Source organism: Vicugna pacos, chromosome 6, assembly GCF_048564905.1.
Source record: "Vicugna pacos chromosome 6, VicPac4, whole genome shotgun sequence".
Taxonomy (NCBI): domain Eukaryota; kingdom Metazoa; phylum Chordata; class Mammalia; order Artiodactyla; family Camelidae; genus Vicugna; species Vicugna pacos.
Window position 1 is genome coordinate 31,305,157 of NC_132992.1, and position 20,003 is coordinate 31,325,159.

The window sequence follows — 20,003 nt, forward strand, 5'->3', positions numbered from 1 at the left end:
AAATTACCTTCCAAATTTAAAAAAATACCTAGTTTTGATAAGGATACAGGGAAATAGTACCAATACTGTCAGTGAGAATATAAATAAACAGGGTCTTTTTGGAAGGGAATTTGACACTATCAGAATTTTAAACATGCATCTCTTTTGTGCCAGATAATTCCATTTTTTGGAATCAAAACTAAAGAAATATTATGTGTATGCAAAGATAAGAATGTTAAGAATGTTAATTATTGCCTTGTTAATTTAATTAGTAATAGTAAAATAAAAAATAGAAACCATCCAAATTTCCTTTGATAGGGATTGCCTAAATAAATCATGTTGCATCCCCACAAAGAAACAGTGTAAAGCTGTTAAAAATGAGGTAGACCCATATGCCTAAGATATATTGTTAAAAGAAAAATCATATTGCAAAAGGATGTGTTAACTGTGACCTAATTTATGTCGTGTGTGTGTATCCACAAACTTAATGAGATGAAAGGATTGAAATAGGTCAAAGAGGCACCTTCATTTTATTCTATATACTTGTATATAATTTAAAATTTTCACAGTGAGCATATATTTATGTATTACTTTTGAAGCTAAAAATACCTGGAAGTTAAAAAAATTAAATATATCTTCTGATTCAGTGAACGGCAGCAGCGGGTAGATTGGGGAGGTTGTTTGGGAGTATCCTGGGAACAGCTGATGCTCTTCAACTCAGAGAAATAAGGTAGTGTGGGGATTACCCACTTTGAAGACTCCCTGTGGCAAAGATGGCTATTGGCCTCTTCCCTTCATTATTTATAACATTATCTTCTTGGATCATCATGTCAGGAAGTGCCAAGAAATCTTAATACTGGCTTAAACAAGTTATTTGTAGACCACATTTATTCAAGTAATAAATAGGACAAAGACATAAACAGAAATGATTGCTTGATTATCAATGTCACTTCACTTGTGTAAATAATCAAGAACTGGCAATGTGCATTTTACACTCAAGATGGGTCTGCCCTGACCACTAGATACAGACCACAGGAAACAGTCATTGAAGAGTTTAGTTCCTGCCCTTCAGTGTAGTAATTTACAATCTAGTTCAAAGGCAGGTTTTCTCTAAACTAGCCATTGATGATGGTAGACAGATGAATGGAGTGAGGAAAATGGGAATATTCTGTTTCTCATTTTTAATCCAGCAGGCCAGTTCCCCGCCTAAAGAAAGCCATCATGCTGGAGAAGTCCCTTGGGAATAGATATGATGTGTGTAGCTTCCTCAGTGGGATCTTCAAGACCTAAACAGAAGTGATACTAAGCAGCTCTTCAGTAGGACCCAAAAGTTCCAAGACAGTTGGTGAATGACAGTTACAGAGAAAGCAGGGGCAGAAAAAACATGCAGGGAAATGAATGGTGAACTAGGCCCAGGAGATGCTGAAACTGTGTAATAAAGACGTCATATCACACACCTTTGAGTGTCCATCTGACAACTCTCCCCTCCCCCCTCACTTGCTTCCCATTTTCAGCATGCTGGACAGCAGCAATCAGTCTCAGTGGAGCAATGAGCTTGTAGGAGAACAGCTACAGCAGAAAGTCTCTCAGCTGCAGGATCAGCTGGATGCTGAGCTGGAGGAGAAGAAGAACATCTTACTTCAGCTGTCCAGGGAGAAAGGTAGGTCAAAGCTCTCTCAAGAGCCCTCTCAAAGGAGGGATCCTCTACATCTGGTTTCGGGGGAGGGAGCTGGGGCCAGCGTTTCTCCAATCCTGACACTTGATTCTCTTTTTGCGTGGGTCTTGGGTAACTAGAATAAGAATACTGACAGTCAGATAAGATTCACAGTCAAGAAAGCTTGACACCTACCTCACACGTAGACTTCTCCCTACATAATGACTTTCCATGTGAGAAGGTGCCAATTCTTACTTTATAATGTTTTTAAGCATTCACTTTATTTACTGAAAGTATTGAAAGTGAACTGTTCTGCCTTTTATTCTTATCAGTCATTTTAGGGTCATTTGGGATTGTTTTGTTTTGTTCTGTTTTAGCACCTGATACCTGAAATCGAGAAGCAAATTATTGTTCTTGGTTACCACTGCCATTTCCCCTTTCTTAATTCTTGGATCACAGTAGCTATTCTGAAGATTTTAAAATACCATCAGAGACCTTTGACACCCTTCTTTTTGCTAGCCTGGACTTAGTCTTTGATATTTGGTCTTATCAAATTTGTATTTCAGCAGATTCTAGTATATGCACGTAAAAGAGTTGAAGGAAAAGAAATCAAGGAAAATAAGGGCAGGAACCATAAAAGGATAGAGCTTAGGCGCTCATGCCAAGGATCTTGTAGTACAAGTGGAGTCTTGTGAAGCCTTTAGGGCAATTTAATTTAACCTCTCTACTGCATGGTACAGAAATAATCACACTAAACACTGATTACCTTTGTTTCCTGAAACACATACACAAACACACACACACACAGAAATGTCCAAATGCCCAGCCTCCCTCCCTCCAGGTCAGGGTGGGTGAGGAGGTGGGTGTCACAGCGAGCCAGTAGCATAGAAGTCAGAATGGAGTTGGGAGATACTGATTCACATGGTGCTGTCAGGAAGTCTGGACTGTCCCAGTCGGTCAGGTGGCTCTGTTGTTTGTTGTTGCTGTTGCTCTTCCTTCCATACTGCAGTTCTGCAGCTGTTTTTTTATTATGTTTTTGGAGTCTAAGTATCAACTCAGGGTCAGTAAGCTAGAACACCTTTGTAGGAGAGAGAATTACTTCACTAAGGGCCAGTTAATAAAATGAATCAAAACTAGTGGGAAAATTTAATTCACACTCTGTCCAACTTTAACATGGTTACTGGTAACCACGGAGTTTCAACTTTCTGTGTTATTTTTTCCTCCAGCTCAAAACAAGGATCTGAAGCTTGAAGTCACCAATCTGCTTCAGAAGCATAAGCAGGAAGTAGAGGAACTCCAAAATAAAGACACAATTTCCCAATCTCCTAACAGGCAATCTGAGCCAGCCACTCACCCAGTTCTATTCCAGGAGACTGTTCAGATAGAGGTAAGAGCATCTTAAATTAAGCAAGTCCCCTCTGCAGGGGGATGGCTGGCAAATATCCCTTGAAAACATGAAAGGATTAGAAAACAAACTGAGTAACATTTTGTCCTGATTGAGGACAATATTTGGAAAGGTATGAGAAGACTGAGAGTAGAGATAGCCTCATGAGCTCTACAGACTTTTTCTACACTGTAGAACTCATAAAATTTAGAACCTTTTTCAGATGAGGACTTGAAATTATCTGCTAAAGAGCAAACAGCCATTGAGGGCTGTATAACTCACTGCTGCTGTTGAACATGAGGAACTAGGGGAGAGAACACTTGTGAAGTAACTCAGGACTGCTTACATTTTGGAGTGTATTCTGCTGCTGGTATTTTAACATTACCAACAGCTTTATAAAGAATAGTTATAACTGTTCCTATCATATTTATACCCGCCTTTTCCAATGCTTTTCACTCTGTAGCCCTGTGAACCCAAAAAACAAGAAGAAAGGAAGCTGTCCCAGATGTTAAGAGAGTTGCAAGTATCGCATGCAGAGACCACATTGGAATTAGAAAAGACCAGAGACATGCTTATTCTGCAGCGCAAAATCAACATGTGTTATCAGGTGCAAGAAAAGATGGTACTGGAAGGGGATAGATAAGTGGGCACCTGGGAACCACTTACAAGCCTGGGATTGAAGCAAGACCCAAGTTTCCAGGGCTGTTGCAAGGTGATACACTTTCCTTTGAAGAGCTTGAGGACTCACACATGCCCATGGCACCTTGGCGTAGAAGCCAGTAAAGGGTCTAGCTAATGAAAATGGCAAGTGTGATGCTTGTGAGTTCAAATTTTAACCAACGGCACTAATAGCAAAACTGATCCTGGAAGGATCTGTGAGGAACCCAGGCCTTTTTCTAGTAGATGCATCTGCCCTGCTAAGGAGAGAGCTGAGTCTCCTTTCCCCTGCAAGTGCCACCATTTTATCTGGGCTCTTTGGTTCTTGGCCATTGAAACAGGAAAGTTCAGACATGATTTCGTTTCAGGAGGAACTGGAGGCAACGATGACAAAAGCCGATAATGAAAATAAGAATCACAAAGAAAAACTGGAGAGGTTGAATCGACTCCTAGATCTCAAGAACAGTCGTATCAATCAGCTGGAAGGTATTTTAAGAAGCCATGGCCTTCCGATATCCGGCAAGTCTTAGTCCTTTGTTCACCTCACTTGGGACCTATCACACAGCTAAATGCCTGTGCTCCCCTCCGTGCACCTGTCTAGAGGGCCCCCCTCTTTTGTACTCGGTATATGACTTATCCCTCCTGCTCTTTATCCTGTCATCTTGGTTGTTCTAGTACAAGGTTAGCAGCTTCTTTCCCTCCATCATGTCAGTGTCTTTTCCCTGATTTCTCTGGAGAGTTTCAACAGGACCCAGAAACTGCTGAATCTATTTTGAGAGTAAGAGTATATCACTGTTGGCCCTCACGGTGTTACTCTCCCTCTCAGGATTGTTTCCTCAGCCCAGGCCTCTAGAGCAGTTTCTGTGAGAGAATAGAGCTTCATCACTCATTTCTCATCATCCTTTTCTGTGATTTCTCTCTAAAAGTCCCTGAATTCTTTGTTACAGTTTGAGGATGTCTACATAACAGGGCAGCTGGCTAGGAACTTAATGCAAATTTCATAAATGTGACACTTCCTGTATTTAGTACAGTCACCGCCAACCAGGATCTGGTCCCAGCCTTGCGTATTGAGAAAACTGGCTCTGTTTGTTTGTAGCTGGGTATAATAATGCCGAGTGGTGAGAGATCTGACTCATACTAACCAGATTCACTGAAGACTGATATTTACACCAGAATATTCATTTATTATTTTATGATAGTGGCTCTGGAAAGCAGAATCTAAAACAAGGTCACTTAGTGAGCATGGAACTAGAGTAAAGGGAGATAGGTTGTTCTGGGGCATGATTTATGCACGCCAGGGTGTCTGTCCAAAGGTCCCTGCCATGTAACAAAGGAAATCTTTTGGATTGAAATTCTCATGATTTTCAGATTTATGGGGTCTTTCTCCCAGGACAGTGCAGGATAAATAATACCATTACCTACTTCTGAAGATTCATTTGCTTTAACTTAGTTCTTTCATTGCTGCTAAGGCTAAAGAGTTTTTCATGTATTTACCAGTTATTTATATTATTTCTCTGGAGACTTGCCTGTTCCTGTCCTTTACTCATTTGTTAATAATATGTTCTTAATTTGTAGAAGTTCTTTGTATGCTTAATATTATTAACTTTGTGTCATGTAATGCAAATTTTTAAATATATTTTATTTAGTTATATTAATCTTATCAATTAAGAAACCATTCCTCAACCTCTGTATTCCATTTATTTTGGGCAGGAAGACATTCTGATGTATCCAAAATATTTTTATTCTGCTACCTTAACTCTTAAAATAGGACCTTCACCATCAACACACTGTGACGACTCAAATACTCCCCGATTTGAAGCAGACTGTATATCAAAGTTTCTGGTTGGTTGGATGTGGGAGGTAATGCACAGATTTAGTAGACTGTCTTACATAGCTTTACATCCTATTACCAATATTTTCAACCTCTTTCCCGAAAGTGCCCTCTCCTACTTTTTACTACATTACTCTTTGACTTAAAGTGGATTTTTCGCCTTATTACAATGAAATCAAATTCTTAACAGAATGAAGATCCTTGTGATTGATCTGGCTGGAGAAGCGGAATCATCATAGTGGGGCCCAGTGTAATGTAATAGACACCATGGACCATAACTTGCTATTCTCTCCATGGCCAATATGCCAAACTTTTGGAAATATTCACATTTTGTGTTTCTATTGCTTCTCTAATGGGTTTATCAGTTAATTCATAGGATCTTGCCATAAGCCAAAACAATGTCATCTATAGATGAAATTGTGCCTCCAGTGTTTTCCTGAGCTTAGCATTTACTTTTCAATCACTCATATTGTGCCTTATCCCTAAAGCAGGCATTGGGTCATTTCACCATCAGAATCCAAAGCGCCTAGTTGTCATTCTGATGATTTTCTTTTCGAATCACATGGTTTCTTGAAATAGTCACACTTGGACTTCCACCATGGTTTTTGTTCTCCTTCTGTCCACCCTCCTTTACCCTAAGGAAGAGCTCTGTACCCTTTAATGGATAGGCAGTTTTCTTTCTCCTCTAGAACAGCTCAAAGATGTGGCTTATGGCACCCGACAGTTGTCATTATGTCTGGAACCACTGCAAGCCCATGGAGATGAGGATACAGTGGACATTTCTCCATGGCATCAGAGTGAGAATCTTTTTGAACTGCACATCCACCAGGCCTTCCTGACATCTGCTGCCCTGGCTCAGGCTGGAGACACTCAACCGACCACTTTCTGCACCTATTCCTTCTATGACTTTGAAACCCACTGTACCCCACTAGCTGTGGGGCCGCAGCCCCTCTATGACTTCACATCCCAGTATGCAGTAGAGACAGATTCCCTCTTCTTGTGCTACCTTCAGGGGGCTTCAGCCCAGCTTGATCTACACCAGGCTATAGCCAGTGAGCACCACACCCTTGCAGCTGGATGGATTTGCTTTGACAGGGTGCTAGAAACTGTGGAGAGGGTCCATGGCTCTGTCACACTTATTGGTAAGTGCTCTCAGCTTCCCACAGCTCCCAGGACTAGTGTGGAATTGTCCCAAGTGTCTAGTTGCTCTTCTGGTGGTTTCCCGTTTTCTTCCTCTGCCTTTATTCTCGATCCTCGCCATACCATCTGTATCCTCCATGCCTTTCGTACTTTCTGCTACCCAGGAGCTGGTGGAGAAGACTTCGGGGTGCTAGAGTACTGGATGAGGCTGCGCTTCCCCATAAGATCCAGCCTACAGGCATACAATAAGCGAAAGAAAGCCCGGGCCTACCTGTCAGCCAATGTGCTTGGAGCCTGGGAGGCCCAGGAGGACGAGGTGAGAAAAAGGATGTGCCCATGCATCTCAGAGGAGACTCAGCCAAGCAGCTCATGAGAACAGCTCAGTCTTCCACTCTCAATAAGTACTTGTTGAATGTGAATGAAAGAAAAACTGTCACACCACAACTAGTCCAGATTCTTCCCTTGGTCACGCTTGAATTTGAAATGAAATCATGCCCTGGGAGCTAGCTACCTCTCGCCCTGCGGTGAACAAAACAGCTTCTCCGTTCCATTCTCTAAGTTAAGGTCTGAGTGCCAGCATCTCCCTCAGGTAATTGTCTGCCAGAGCCAGTTTGCAGGCGGGTGGAAGTCACTAATTAGGTTTCTCTGTGACACCCAGTCAGGAGTCAGCAGTTCTCTAGGTCATAGCTCTTCCTCATCAAGGGTGATGGGCTTCACCAGCAACAACTCTCTCAGCCGGCCCTCTTCCTCAATTCAAGACCAACATCTTTTCAGTCCAGATCAGAGACTTGCAAGCGTCAGAATGAGCTGCGGGTGCAAATCATCCGATGCTACGGCCTCCGGAGTCGACGGCAGCTGGGAGCCCAACCCAGTCCATACGCCATGTATCGCTTCTTTACCTTTTCTGACCACGACACCACCATCATCCCAGCCAGTAACAATCCCTACTTCAGAGACCAGGCTCGATTCCCAGTGCTCATGACTTCTGACCTGGATCAGTATCTGAGGCAGGAGGCCCTGTCTGTGTACATTTTTGATGATGAAGACCCAGAGCCTGGCTCTTACCTTGGCCACGTCCAAGTGCCCTTGCTTCCTCTTGCACAAAACAAATCCATTACAGGTGGGAGTTCAAGGTTATTACGTCTTTATGCTCTCTGCCCAGTGGTGTCTCCCTGTCCTAACTCTGCTCTTTGATTACTTGCTTGGAACAGTCTCTCTTAAAACCTGCTGAAGGGATTTGAGAATATTGTCAAGAGCGACAGAGTAGAAGACTTAGAACCTCACTGATTATATGGAAACATTGGCTTCTTCTACTTCTTTTCAGCAACAGAAGCAAGATTCCCAAGTGGGTAGATCCACCAATATGAAGTTCATACCTCTATGTTTGAACCAACATTTTCCATCTATGTAGTAATTATCCCAGTAATCGTCTTTACTTAAGACCGATTGTTTCTTAGCGCGTGACTAGGTGTCAGATTATAAACTGTGTCCTTAATCCTCCCCTGTTATTCTCTCACTTCTTTTAAACATTAGGCACAGTTAGAGTTCCATGCCACATCATGACAAAGACAGACTTCTTGGATACTTTTCCCAGTATGGAGCTGAACTCTGTACTATTTTATCATATGTTCATCCCCAGGGTCAGCTCTCTGGTTGCAGTCCGGGGAGCGGGAGGCAGTGGAGTCCCATTAGAAAGTGTGGATGGGTGTAGCCAGGTACCAACCATGTGTAACAAGCTTCTGGCTGTTCCAGGAAGTGTGTGAGGCCTCGCTCCTCCCAGTATTAGAGGTGCCCTGCTCACCCGCCCCCTACCCCAACAAAAAAAGAAAAAAAAAGCTGACACTTCTGTTCACAACTCTTTCTTTGCCAAAGAGAAGAGGTAATGTGAGCCATCTGTTAAATTAATCAGAAGTCTGGCATTTGGAAAAAGCCATTTTGCTTAAGTTTTCTTAGCTTTTGTTATTTTAGAAATAGGGACCACTTGAGTGTAGATAATGGTTTTATTGGTATGCCTAAGGCATAACAACCATTTGGTAACAGTAATAAGAACGTGCTCTTGTTTATTGGCTGGGTGACTGACAACAAGCAAGCTATACCTCTTCGTGCATCTTTTGACTATCCCTTCCTGAAACCTGGAGATGCCCGTCTTCCCCTATAAATATTCTTATATTCTGAGTGAATATTCTGAGTGATACAGATATTTACTGATATTTTGTTACTTTTTTCTACTGAAGCATATTTGATTTACAAATTATGTTACTTCTGAGAGTATTATGATTATTTGATGATGTTAATTAATTACAGATGAAGTATGATAAAATTCAAAATGGGGAGGTAGTAGATAAGGTGCTGATACTCACTTGTCTGTTTCATGTGGTTGGATCTTATTAATAATCTGTGTGTTTCTCAGGTGATTTTAACCTCACTGACCCTGCAGGGAAACCTAATGGATCTGTTCAGGTGCACTTGGATTGGAAGTCTTGCTACCTGCCCCCAGAGAGCTTCCCGAAACCAGAAGCTAAGAGTAAGAAGAACACCAAGGACAGTTTAGAGACCACAACTGAAGAGAAAAAAGCTGCCTTTCCTCCTCAGGTAGCAGATCTCCACCAATCCTGTAGAGAGGATTTGAGGAAGACTGCATTAAAGTTGGCATAAAAGAAATTCCTTCTGTGAATGGCATGTGTTTTGCAAATTTAATCTACATCCCTTATAATGCCATGAAGCTATTGATGGAGCAAAACCCTGGGTGGTGAGGAGAGAAAGATGAAATCTCTCAGCTCTATGGCAGGAGAGAAATGAAATTTCTAGCTCAAAAATCCCTTTCTTGCATATCAAGGCTGTTAAACTATCATCTTGTAAGACTGTCTGTGATCCTTCTATTTAGGACCAGATGGTATCTGCTGAGATTCCTACTGAAACTGGCCAGTATCAAGCTAAGGGAAAACTTCCTCAGGTGGGACAAATAAAGGAAAGGGAACACCAGGTTGCAGCCTACTCAAGAAGAAAACATGGCAAAAGAACAGGCATCCAAGGAAAGAACAGAATGGAGTATCTTAGTCGTAACATCTTAAATGGAAATACACTACAGGTAAGGCCTTGGAAAACCTGAAGAACTAAAATATGGGTTGTAGCATCCCCATGTATTATTCTCAGAGATAGAAGCAGGCACACAAGATAAGCAATAATCGTGGCTTTTTGTGGCTAGCATGTGTTTCCACAAAATGTGAATAGTTTAATAAACCTCTGAACTGTTCACTTCATTTCAGTGTTATTTAATTCAACAGATTATGGACTCTGCAGTTTATGCTTATGCTTTAGTACCACAGTCCTAACCAGGCCACTTCAACTGTAATCAAAATAAAGAACAAGTATTTATTGAACACTTGCTTATGTGCTTGATGCTGTCTTTTCTTTGTGGGAAACTGGATTAAAGTTACTATGTAGCCTAAAATATATCTTACATATATAGAGAGATTATAAATATATTATTATATGACTACATAATTATATAATTACATTATTATTTCTGTTGTGTTATATAATTAATAATATGTGATATTAATTTTATTAATTCTATTAGATTATTATAATTATACAATATACTTATATATAATTCTATTTGAATCTGAAACAGGTGAACTACACTGAATGGAAATTCTCAGGGCTTAAGATCTCTGCAGATGGTGGTTTGAAGACTCAGCAAAAGGAAGAGGAAATGATATCAGCCCATTCAGCACGGATACAGAAGGAAGCCCTACATCCTGTGAATGGTATTGTCTTTTTAAAGTATGACTTTGCTATGTAATTGTTGAATTATGTTATCAAGCCAGTTACTTACTTTCTTCCTTCATTTTGCATTACTGAACTTTTCATGGAAAATTAGTACTGAAGACCCTAGGCTCAGTTTTACATTACAAGTGTCCTGATTAGGCCAACCAAGCTGTAATTCTCAAAGAAAGTAGCTTTATATGTATTGAAAGCTAGCTAGCTAACTAGCCAGTTTAGTTAGCTAGCAAGTTTAAAATTGCAGTTCACTCCAGGGTCTTGTGAATTATGGTTACAAAGAAATAAGAGAAGTGTGATTGGCTCATTTGTGATGTCAATCCAAGTTTCTTTTAAAATAAGGCAAGGCTTTTGTATTACAATGAAAAGTAGACATGATTTCATTTTATAATAATGGCAAACTAGGTAATTCAGACCAACTCTCTTATTGAGGACAAGTGAAAAGCTAAAGTTAATATATTTTTTAAAAATCTTAATGTTTCTTAAAAGCAATAAAGGAGAGAGGAATCACCTAGCCTAGATCGTGGTGATGACTGGAGGTCAGAGAGGTAAGCTGGAATTGCTTCCGCCCTGGGACTTTGCTGTTCTGGAGGGAGCAGTGGAGAGATAGAACCATGCTTTTGGTGGACTTTGGGGTGGAAAAGTGGAATAGAGTCTGAATCTGGTTTTTACCCAACGTAGGCAGATGTCTGCCCAGGGCAGGATTTCCCACTCTGGTCTGGCAGCCTAATGGCAGCACCGTTCTGAGCCTCTTACACTCTGAGAGGGAGAACTGCCTGTGCTTTGGGCTCTTCCAAGCTAGAGGGACAAAAATCTGACCTGAAGCTCAGCAGGACTCCAGAGTCTGGAGTTATTAGACCCAATTTGCGTAACAACCTTGTTTACTACTTTCGTGAAGATAAAAGATGAACTTTAAAATTTTAGCCAGGGACTGGGGCTATGAAAATTGACACTGTAAGTTTTAAAAAAACATTTTCTTTTAAAATAATTTCAAATTTACATAAAAGCTACATGAATAAGACCAGAAAATTCACATAAACCCTTCATGCAAATTCATCAACTTCTAACATTTTCACATGTTTTGCTTTATCATGTTTTTTCTGAAGCAGCTGAGAATAAGTTGTGAATATCAGGCCTGCTTACTGCTGTATATATTTCAGTAAGAAAAAGGATGTTCTATAACCACAGTACAATTATCAAGTCTGCAAACTTAGCGTGGATAGATTATTACCCAGTGTCCAGTTCACTTTTCAGAATTTGTAAATTGTCCCAATAATGTTTACTATAGCAGACTTCCCCCCAACTCCTTATCTAAGCATGGTGTAGGATCATACACTACATTTAGTCACGTATCTTTGGTTTCCTTTAACCTGGAACAGTTCCTCATCTTTTCTTTGTCCTTCACGATATTGACATTTTTGAAAAGTATAGGTGAGCTCTTCTGTAGAGTATTCCTCAACCTGGATTTGTCTGATGTGTCTTCATAATTAGACTCAGGTTATGAATTTTTATAAGAATGCCACAAAAGTGATGTGGTGTCCTCACTATATCACACGAGGAGTTACATGATGTCAGTTTGTCCCATTATTGGTGATGTTACGTTTGATCACTTGGTTAAGAAAACATTGCCACATCTTTCCTTCATAAAGGTATTATTTTTCCCTTTGTAATTATTAAGTAATCTATGAGAAGATATTTTGAGTCCATGTAAATATCTTGTTCTTCATCAGATTTCACCAAGTAACTTTGGCATCCATTTATGTGGATTTTTTTTTTGCCTGAATCAATTATAAAATGTTTGCAAAATACATTGCAAATTTGGAAATGAATCAGTAGAAATGATAGAACTGCTAAATACAGAAATTTATGAGGGAACTAGATGGGTTATAAGCAGAATCGACACAACTAAAATGAGAATTGGTGAAAATATCCAGAATAAAGCAAGGAGAGACAAGAAGATGGAAAATACAAAAGAGGGGAAGAGATATAAAATGAGGAGTTCTAAGCAACACTTAATTAAAGGTAGGAGAAGGGAAAGAAGGGGGCACAGGCAATATTTAAAGTAAATAATGACTTAAGAGTTTTCCAGAACTGACAAAAGATTAATATTCAGTGAAATTAAACTCAAGCAGAATAAGTAAAACTAAATCCAAATCTAGACATAGCAGAGTAAAATTGCAGAAAATAAAATCAAAGTGAAAATATTGACAGCATCCATTTAAAAGAGACATCCATGGATGCATCAATGGACAGTGACTTATTAAGAGCTATAGCTATAGCCAGAAGCCAGGGGCAAGATAACTTCAATGTGCTGCAAGAAAATGACTGATTGCCAACCAAGAATTCTCTGCACAACAAAAATTTCCTTCCAGGTTGAAAACAGAATAGACATTTAAAGACAAGCCAAAGTGGAGAGCTTGCTTCCAAGCTACATTTTAAAGAAAACTTAAAGGTTGTTCTTTAGGCTGAAGAAGAATTATCCCAGAAGAAGACACAAAGGTGCAACAAGGAATGAAAAGAATAGAAGTTAATTTTAAATGACTGTGTAAGGAAAAATATTAGCTTGTGGGGTTTAAAATGTATTCACAATATAAATAAATAATGTAGTAGGTTCAGTGGTGACCTCCCTAAAAGATATCCCAAAACCTGTTAATGTTACTTATTTGAAAAAAAAGTCTTTGCAGATGTAATTAAAGACCTTGAGATGAGGAGGTTATCCTGGATTATGTGAGTGAACTCTAAATCCGATGAAAGTATACTGATAAGAGGCACACAGAGAGACATATGCAGAAGAGGACGAAGCAACAATGACCGTGAAGAGACTGAAGTGTTGTGGCCACAAGCTGAGGAATCCCTGGAGCCACCAGAAGCTGGAAAAGTCAAGTTCAAAAAGGAAAAGGCAAATTGTCTTCTAGAGCGTCTGGAGTGAGTACAGACGTGATTTTGCACATCTAGCCTCCAGACCTGTGAGAGAATGAATTTCCGGTTCCTTTTTTTTTTTTTTCATGAATGCTTTCACCTTTATTTCACTTAAAATACTTGGAATGTAGACATTTCATCCATAACAATGTTAAGTGATTTGCCCACGTTTTATGTAAGCCAGAGGCACAAACAAGGCTAAAAGAACATCTGGCCCAGCAACTAACATCACTGAGAGCGCTCAAAAGAAGTACCATCACCTTGAAGATGTGTTACTTTACTGTAGAGTGAATGGTTCTACAGAAAAGAAAACAGAGACATAAAGGGTGAAATGAGGTGGGCTAATCTACATTTAATTAAATGAAGGAGAAGAGAAAGAAAGGGGGACAGAGGCATTATTTAAAGTGATATATATAAATCATATCTACATTCAGAAAAAGAAGTATTGTGCTCGCTTCGGCAGCACATATACTAAAATTGGAACGATACAGAGAAGATTAGCATGGCCCCTGCGCAAGGATGACACACAAATTCGTGAAGCGTTCCATATTTAAAAAAAAAAAAAGAAGTATTATTTCCTGGGATCTCGGCCATCACTCTCAATAGTCAGTTGAGGGTTGCTTCCTTCAGTTTCTTTTGTCAGCTCTTTGATTTGAGCATCAAATTCATCTGTCTTTAACCTGAGTGTCCAGAGTGGGCAATTTTGAACACTCCACTATTCCCCCAAGAAATTCTGGCCCAGGTCCAGAGTGATCAGGTTCTGGTTGCTGAAGAGGTAGACAAGAGGTCTATACAATTGAAAGAAGTGATGGTGCATCCCCACAACCAGAGACATCTCAGGTTACACAATAGTCTCATCATCATCATCATCATCATCATTATGGAATAGTTGATGTACAGTATTACATAAGTTTCAGGTGTACAACATAGTGATTTACAATTTTGAAAGGCTATACTCCATTTATAGTTATAAAATATGGGCTATATTCCCTGTGACGTTTAATATATCCTTGTAATTTATTTTATACATAGTAGTTTGTGACTCTTAATCCCCTCCCTGCTTCCCTCTCCTCACTGGCAACCACTAGTTTGTCCCCTAAATCTGTGGGTCTGTTTGTTGTTTTGTTATAATGACTACTTTGTTTTATTTTTAGATTCCACATATAAGTGATATCATATAGTATGTGTCTTTCTCTGGCTTATTTCACTTAGCATAATACACTCCAAGTCCAGCCATGTTGTTGCAAATGGAAAAATCCATTCTTTTTCTGAGTTGTGTATATATGAGTAGTATTCTGTTGTGTATATGTAACACCTTTTCTTTATGCATTTTTCTACTAATGGGCACTTAGGTTGCTTCTGTATCTCGGCTATTGTAAATAATGCTACTATGAATATTGGGGTGCATGTATCTTTTTGAATTAGTGTTTTTGTTTTTGTTTTTGTTTTTGTTTGGCTAAATACCCAGGAGTGGAATTGCTGGGTCATATGGTAGTTCTATTTTTAGTTTTATGAGGAACCTCTGTACTGTTTTCCACAGTGGCTGCACCAATTTACATTCCCACCAGCGGTATAGGAGAACCTCCAAAACCTCGCCAAAATTTGTTATTTGTGTTCTTTTTGATGGTAGCCGTTCTGAAGGCGTAAGGTGATATCTTTTTGAGTTTTTTAACTGAAATGTAGTTGGTTTACAATATCGTGTTAGTTTCAGGTGTACAGCAAAATAATTCATTTAAATATATATATATTCAGATTATTTTCAATTATAGGTTATTATAAGATATTAAATATAGTTCCCTGTGCTGTATAGTAAGGGAACTTTACTTTTTCACTTAGAGAAGTTTAACATTCGTAAAGCTGGTTTGGTGGTGCTGAACTCTTAGCTTTCACTTGCCTGTATAGCTTTTGATCTCTTCATTAAATCTGAATAGAGTCTTGCTGGGTAGAATATTCTCAGTTGTAGGTTTTCCCCTTTTATCACTTCAAATATGTTGTGCCACTTCTTTTGGCCTGCAGAGTTTCTGCTGAAAAATCAGCTGATAGCCTTTTGGGTGTTCCTTTGTATGTTATTTGTTACTTTTCCTTTGCTGCTTTTAATATTCTCTATCTTTAATTTTTGTCACTTTAATTACAGTGTGTCTTGGTGCATTCCTCTTTGGGTTCATCCTGTGTGGGACTCTCTGTGCTTCCTGGACTTGGATGGCTGTTTCCTTTCCCAGGCTGGGGAAGTTTTCAGCTATGATTTCCTCACATGTGTTCCCAGTGCCTTTCCCTCTCTCTTCTCCTGCTGGGACCCCTGTAATGTAAACATTAGTGTGCTTGATGCACTTGATAGTGTCCCAGGGACCTCTTAACATTTTCCTCATTTCTTTTCAATTTTTTTTCTTTTTTCTGTTCAGCATCAGTGATTTCCACTACTCTGTTTTCCAGCTCACTGATTCATTAGTTTGTATCATTTAGTCTCCTATTGATCCCTTCTAGTTTATTTTTCATTTTAGTTATTGTATTCTTCATCTCTGGTTGTTCTTGTTTTGGTTTTTTTTTGTTTGTTTATTTTTGTTTTTTGTTAATGGAGGTACTGTGGATTGAACTCAGGACCTCTTGCATGCTAAAGCATGTGCTCCACCACTGAGCCATACCCTGTCCCCCTGGTTGTTCTTTATATTTGGTAACTCTTTGTTAAAAGCCTCTAACTTCTCACTCTGTGCATCCATCCTTGTCCTGAGTTCTTTGATCATCTTTATGACCACTACCCTGAACTCTTTCTTAAATAGATTTCCTTTCTCCACTTCTCTTAGTTCTGGGATTTTATCTTGTTCCTTTATATGGAACATGTTCCTTTGTTGCCTTATTTTTCCTGAGTTGTTTGATTTTCATGTATCTGGAAGGTTGGTTACATTTCCCAACCTGGTGAAGTAGCCTTTTGTAGGACATGTCCTGTACATCCCAGCAGTGCCCTCCCCTTTCATCACTGAAGCCGTATGCTCTAGGGTTTCCCACTGTGAGGGCTGCATGGGTCCTGTTGTGGCAGGCCTGACTACTGGTCAGGTAGACTTTGGTTTGTTGCCAGGCCATGCCTTATGTGGCAGCTTCTGGCTGTTGGCTGGCAGGACCAGGTCACGAAGCAGCTGACTGTGTAACCCCAGGAGGTCCCAGGGCTAGTGCTGGCTTGCTGTTCGTGGAGTTAGAGTCTGGGGTTAATTACCTGCCTAATGGTGGGTGAAGCAAGTCCTGGGATTACTGCCTGCCTACTGGCAGGAAGAGCCATGTCCCAGAGTCTGGTTTCAGGGCCCATGGCTCCCAGAGCTGGTGTCAGATTGCTGGAAAGGGGGCCAGTTTCTGACATAGGTATGGGGGCCAAGGTGTCCCAAAGCTTGTGTTGGCATGCTGGTGGGCACAGCTGGGGTCCAGCTGGTCCCAGGGCAGGATTTGGCCTTCTGGTGGACAGGCTAGGTTTGCAGGCTATGGTATTGTGGTTTTCTTGTGTCTGGTATTGTCACGCTGGTGGATGAGTCCTGTCCAGCGGCTAGAGCAGACTCTCTGGAAGGCAGGGCCAGGGCCCAGGGGATTCTGGCACTAGTGCCTGTGCACTGGTGGCTAGAGTTTGGTCCTAGTCCCTCTGGTGGGCAGGGCCATGTCCAGAGGTGGCTCTGGACTCAGGGAGTCCTAAGGCAGCCTGTCTGCTGATGGGTGAGTCTGGTTGCCTGGCCTGAGGTGTCCCAGTACTGGTGCCTGCATGCTACTGGGCCCGAGCAGGGCTGGGGCTAATAATCCAGAATGAGGATTCTACAATGGCTCTTTCTAGCACCAGTGTCTGCGTGGTAGAAGGAGCTCCCAGTGTGGCTTCCACCAGTGTCTATGTCCCCAGGGTGAGCTGCAGCTGCCCACCGTCTCTCCAGGAGACCCTCCAAGATCAGCAGGTGGGACTAATCCAAGTTCCTATCAACTTACTGCTTATGCCCTGGGTCCTGGAGCTTGTGAGGTTTTGTGTGTCCCCTTTAAGAGAGAAGTCTCTATTTCGCCCAGCCCTCTGCGACTCAGAAAGTAAGTCCTGCTGGCCTTCAAAGCCAAATGATCTGGGGGCTCGTCTTCCCAGTCCAGGACCCCAGGCTGGGGAGCCCAGTGTAGGCCTCAGACCTCTCACTCTTCGGGGAGAACTTCTGCAGTTGTAATTATTCTCCGGTTCGTGGGTTGTCCACCTAGGGGTATGAGACTTGACTATATTGCGAGCCTACCCACCCCTTCCCATCTTGTTGTGGTTCCTTCTTTATGTCTTTAGTTGTAGAAGATCTTTTCTGGTAGGTTCTGGTCTTTTTCATTGATGGTTGTTCTTCAAATAGTTGTGATTTTGGTGTTTGTGAGAGGAGGTGATCTGCCTTCTTACCTGATCTCCCACAGTGGTTTCCTCAAAGCCTCACACACAAACTTCAGTCCAGTAATTCCTCTGTTTCAGCCCCAGATCAGAGTATGTTAGGCTTGATTTTTGTTGGAGAAGCTTTGAGAGATGATTGCAGCCATCACTGATTTTGTTGCAGCACCATAGCACCAGCTCTCACACACAAGTCTCACCCTGCCACCCCTGACATTCTTTGCCAAGAAAAGGTATTTCAGCCTCTAGTTGATGATCAAGGCAGAAGAGTGTTCCTTGCAGTAGGGTACTGTAACATGACAGTTTTCCAATGTCAGCCTCTACAGGAAGCACTTTAAGTGTCGCAAAGTCACATACAGCAACTTGACACCCTCATGCAGGAGCTCATTTGCTATGAGGTTCATGAATGCCGGAGACTGGCTGATTACAATGGAGGAGAGATCGTCCCATTGATGAATGGTAGTAGAATAAGAGATTCTTATTCTCTTATTCTGACCAACCAACATGAGATTGTGCAGACTACATTTTGGGTCTCAAGACCTCACACAGTGGGAAAAGCATATCATTTTGGTCATTTCCTTGACAGGCCAAATGCATTGGAGTGTTGTAGCCACCAAAAGTGAGGCAGAAGTTCCAATAAGGATCAACCTGGGAAATATTTTTGAGGGTCACTTTCTGGAACTTACAGTAATAGAGCCTAATTTCTCACAAAGAATCCTTACCAATGATGTACTAAGAAAGCTCTGATATCCAGAAATATTAGAATCTTGTTTAAGTCAAACATGGAACAAAGATCCATCCAGAAAGGAAGCAATTGTTGACATTGTGGGACCTCTCAATTTGAGCATCTAATTCTGATGCAGTATCCCTCTCCAGGAATATCCCCTTTTCTAACTGCAGCAAAATTTTCTACAAGTTTTGACAATGCTTGAGGCAGAACAATGAGTTCATGATGTCTATTTTAGTTTCCAAATAAAGGGACATTTCCTTGAGATAGGGCTTTGCATAGTTCACAAGCTGCTCCTCCTGAGATTTGTAAAGATGGTACAAAACCACCTTCCTGTCCATCACTGAGGAGAAGGGTTTATTCTTATCAGGCTGTGCTTTGTATATCAGTAAGTCCCACTTGACCTCCATTGATGTTTGGCAGCAAAACATTGTCTCTGGCCTCCTGACTCTCTTCTCTTTAGAGAGGCTGAATAAGTACCTCACTTGGGTCAGTTTGGAGCGCTTTAGTCTTTATTCCTTGGAAAGCAGCTTCTGCACATCCCCAGTGTCCCACCTGAGTCTATCCCTGTCTTTCTTTTCACTCACCAGAATGTAGAACATGATGACAAGAAACTGCTGGATACTGAGGTGGATGAAGAAGCAGCCTTCACAGTCTGTTCCCTTCTGGAGAATATTCCCCATCCAGGAAGGGACAAAGATCAGACTCCCTTGACCCAAGTCTTCTCCCTCCCTCAAACACAGATATCTGCATCCACTTGACCTCAACAGCTAGGAGTCACAGAGCCTTTACTGGAGCTTAGAGTTACTGCCAGGCACCTGCGTGAACTGGTTGTAGAGGAAACACAGCAACAGGGATGTGGTGGTTTGGCAAGTCAGGAACAGGTCTTCTCCATGCTCCATCTCAGTTTCAGACAAGTGCAGAAGATCCAGCACACAGCAGGAACCAAGCCCACGTGGAACAAGGCTGCGTTGCTCCTCACTAGATCAAAAGCTCGCAGCAGTTGATCCTTATCTTCATAGCATTTGAAGAAATGTGCCTTCCTGTTCAATTCTAAGAACTCCTCCATTGCTGTGCATCACTATGAAGAGGAGCTTTTCAACCAAGAGCCAGAGCTCTCTCAAGGCCCTGGGCCACCTGGCGATCAGTAGAGCGCTCTTGGGTAACATTTTTCTCATCTCCCAATCACCCAAGAGTATGGGCATTGGCTTCTGCTTCTTCCAGTTGCTACATATATCATGGATAAGTGCCCCTGAGGGGACTCCCAGCTCATCAGAACCATTGATAATGAACAGGATTATTTTGTGCTTGGGCTAGGATATCTGGAACAGCATCCTGCAATTCAGGCCAATCTCTGGAGTTGAGCTCTGCAAAAGTGCATGTCCCTTTGTGGTTGAGTTCTTTGCAGCTGAGACAAAAGTCAGAATTAAATATCTTTGTAAGGTTGTCCCTTATCCAGCCCAGCATCAACTTGTTTACCAGTGTGGTTTTCCTAATGTCTGTAGGACCATGTGTGGAAATGGCCCTGCAAGGACTTTAGGATTATAGAATTAGTGTCCT

At 41.2% G+C, this 20,003-nt stretch overlaps 1 protein-coding gene, 1 non-coding gene and 1 pseudogene across 4 annotated transcripts in view; 2 read left to right on the plus strand and 1 right to left on the minus strand.

Annotated features, from left to right (window-relative positions):
• The window catches only part of RPGRIP1 (RPGR interacting protein 1), a 57,420-nt gene that overhangs the window by 17,532 nt on the left and 19,885 nt on the right, over positions 1-20,003 (plus strand). Inside the window, exons 10-19 of one of the 3 annotated variants that reach the window (XM_072962774.1) lie at positions 1,494-1,639; positions 2,860-3,020; positions 3,481-3,624; positions 4,043-4,160; positions 6,195-6,647; positions 6,810-6,961; positions 7,420-7,765; positions 9,056-9,237; positions 9,530-9,733; positions 10,280-10,415. In XM_072962774.1, coding sequence (XP_072818875.1) covers positions 1,494-1,639; positions 2,860-3,020; positions 3,481-3,624; positions 4,043-4,160; positions 6,195-6,647; positions 6,810-6,961; positions 7,420-7,765; positions 9,056-9,237; positions 9,530-9,733; positions 10,280-10,415 — 2,042 coding nt within the window. Of the gene's footprint in view, positions 1-1,320; positions 1,640-2,859; positions 3,021-3,480; positions 3,625-4,042; positions 4,194-6,194; positions 6,648-6,809; positions 6,962-7,419; positions 7,766-9,055; positions 9,238-9,529; positions 9,734-10,279; positions 10,416-20,003 lie in introns of those variants that run through there. The other 2 variants (XM_072962775.1, XM_072962776.1) reach the window with 2 other exon arrangements.
• On the plus strand, positions 13,795-13,901 carry LOC116278073 (U6 spliceosomal RNA). The gene has a single exon (XR_004187492.1). It is a non-coding gene; the product is annotated as a U6 spliceosomal RNA (small nuclear RNA).
• LOC140696727 (NACHT, LRR and PYD domains-containing protein 2 pseudogene) lies at positions 13,919-19,126 on the minus strand (annotated as a pseudogene).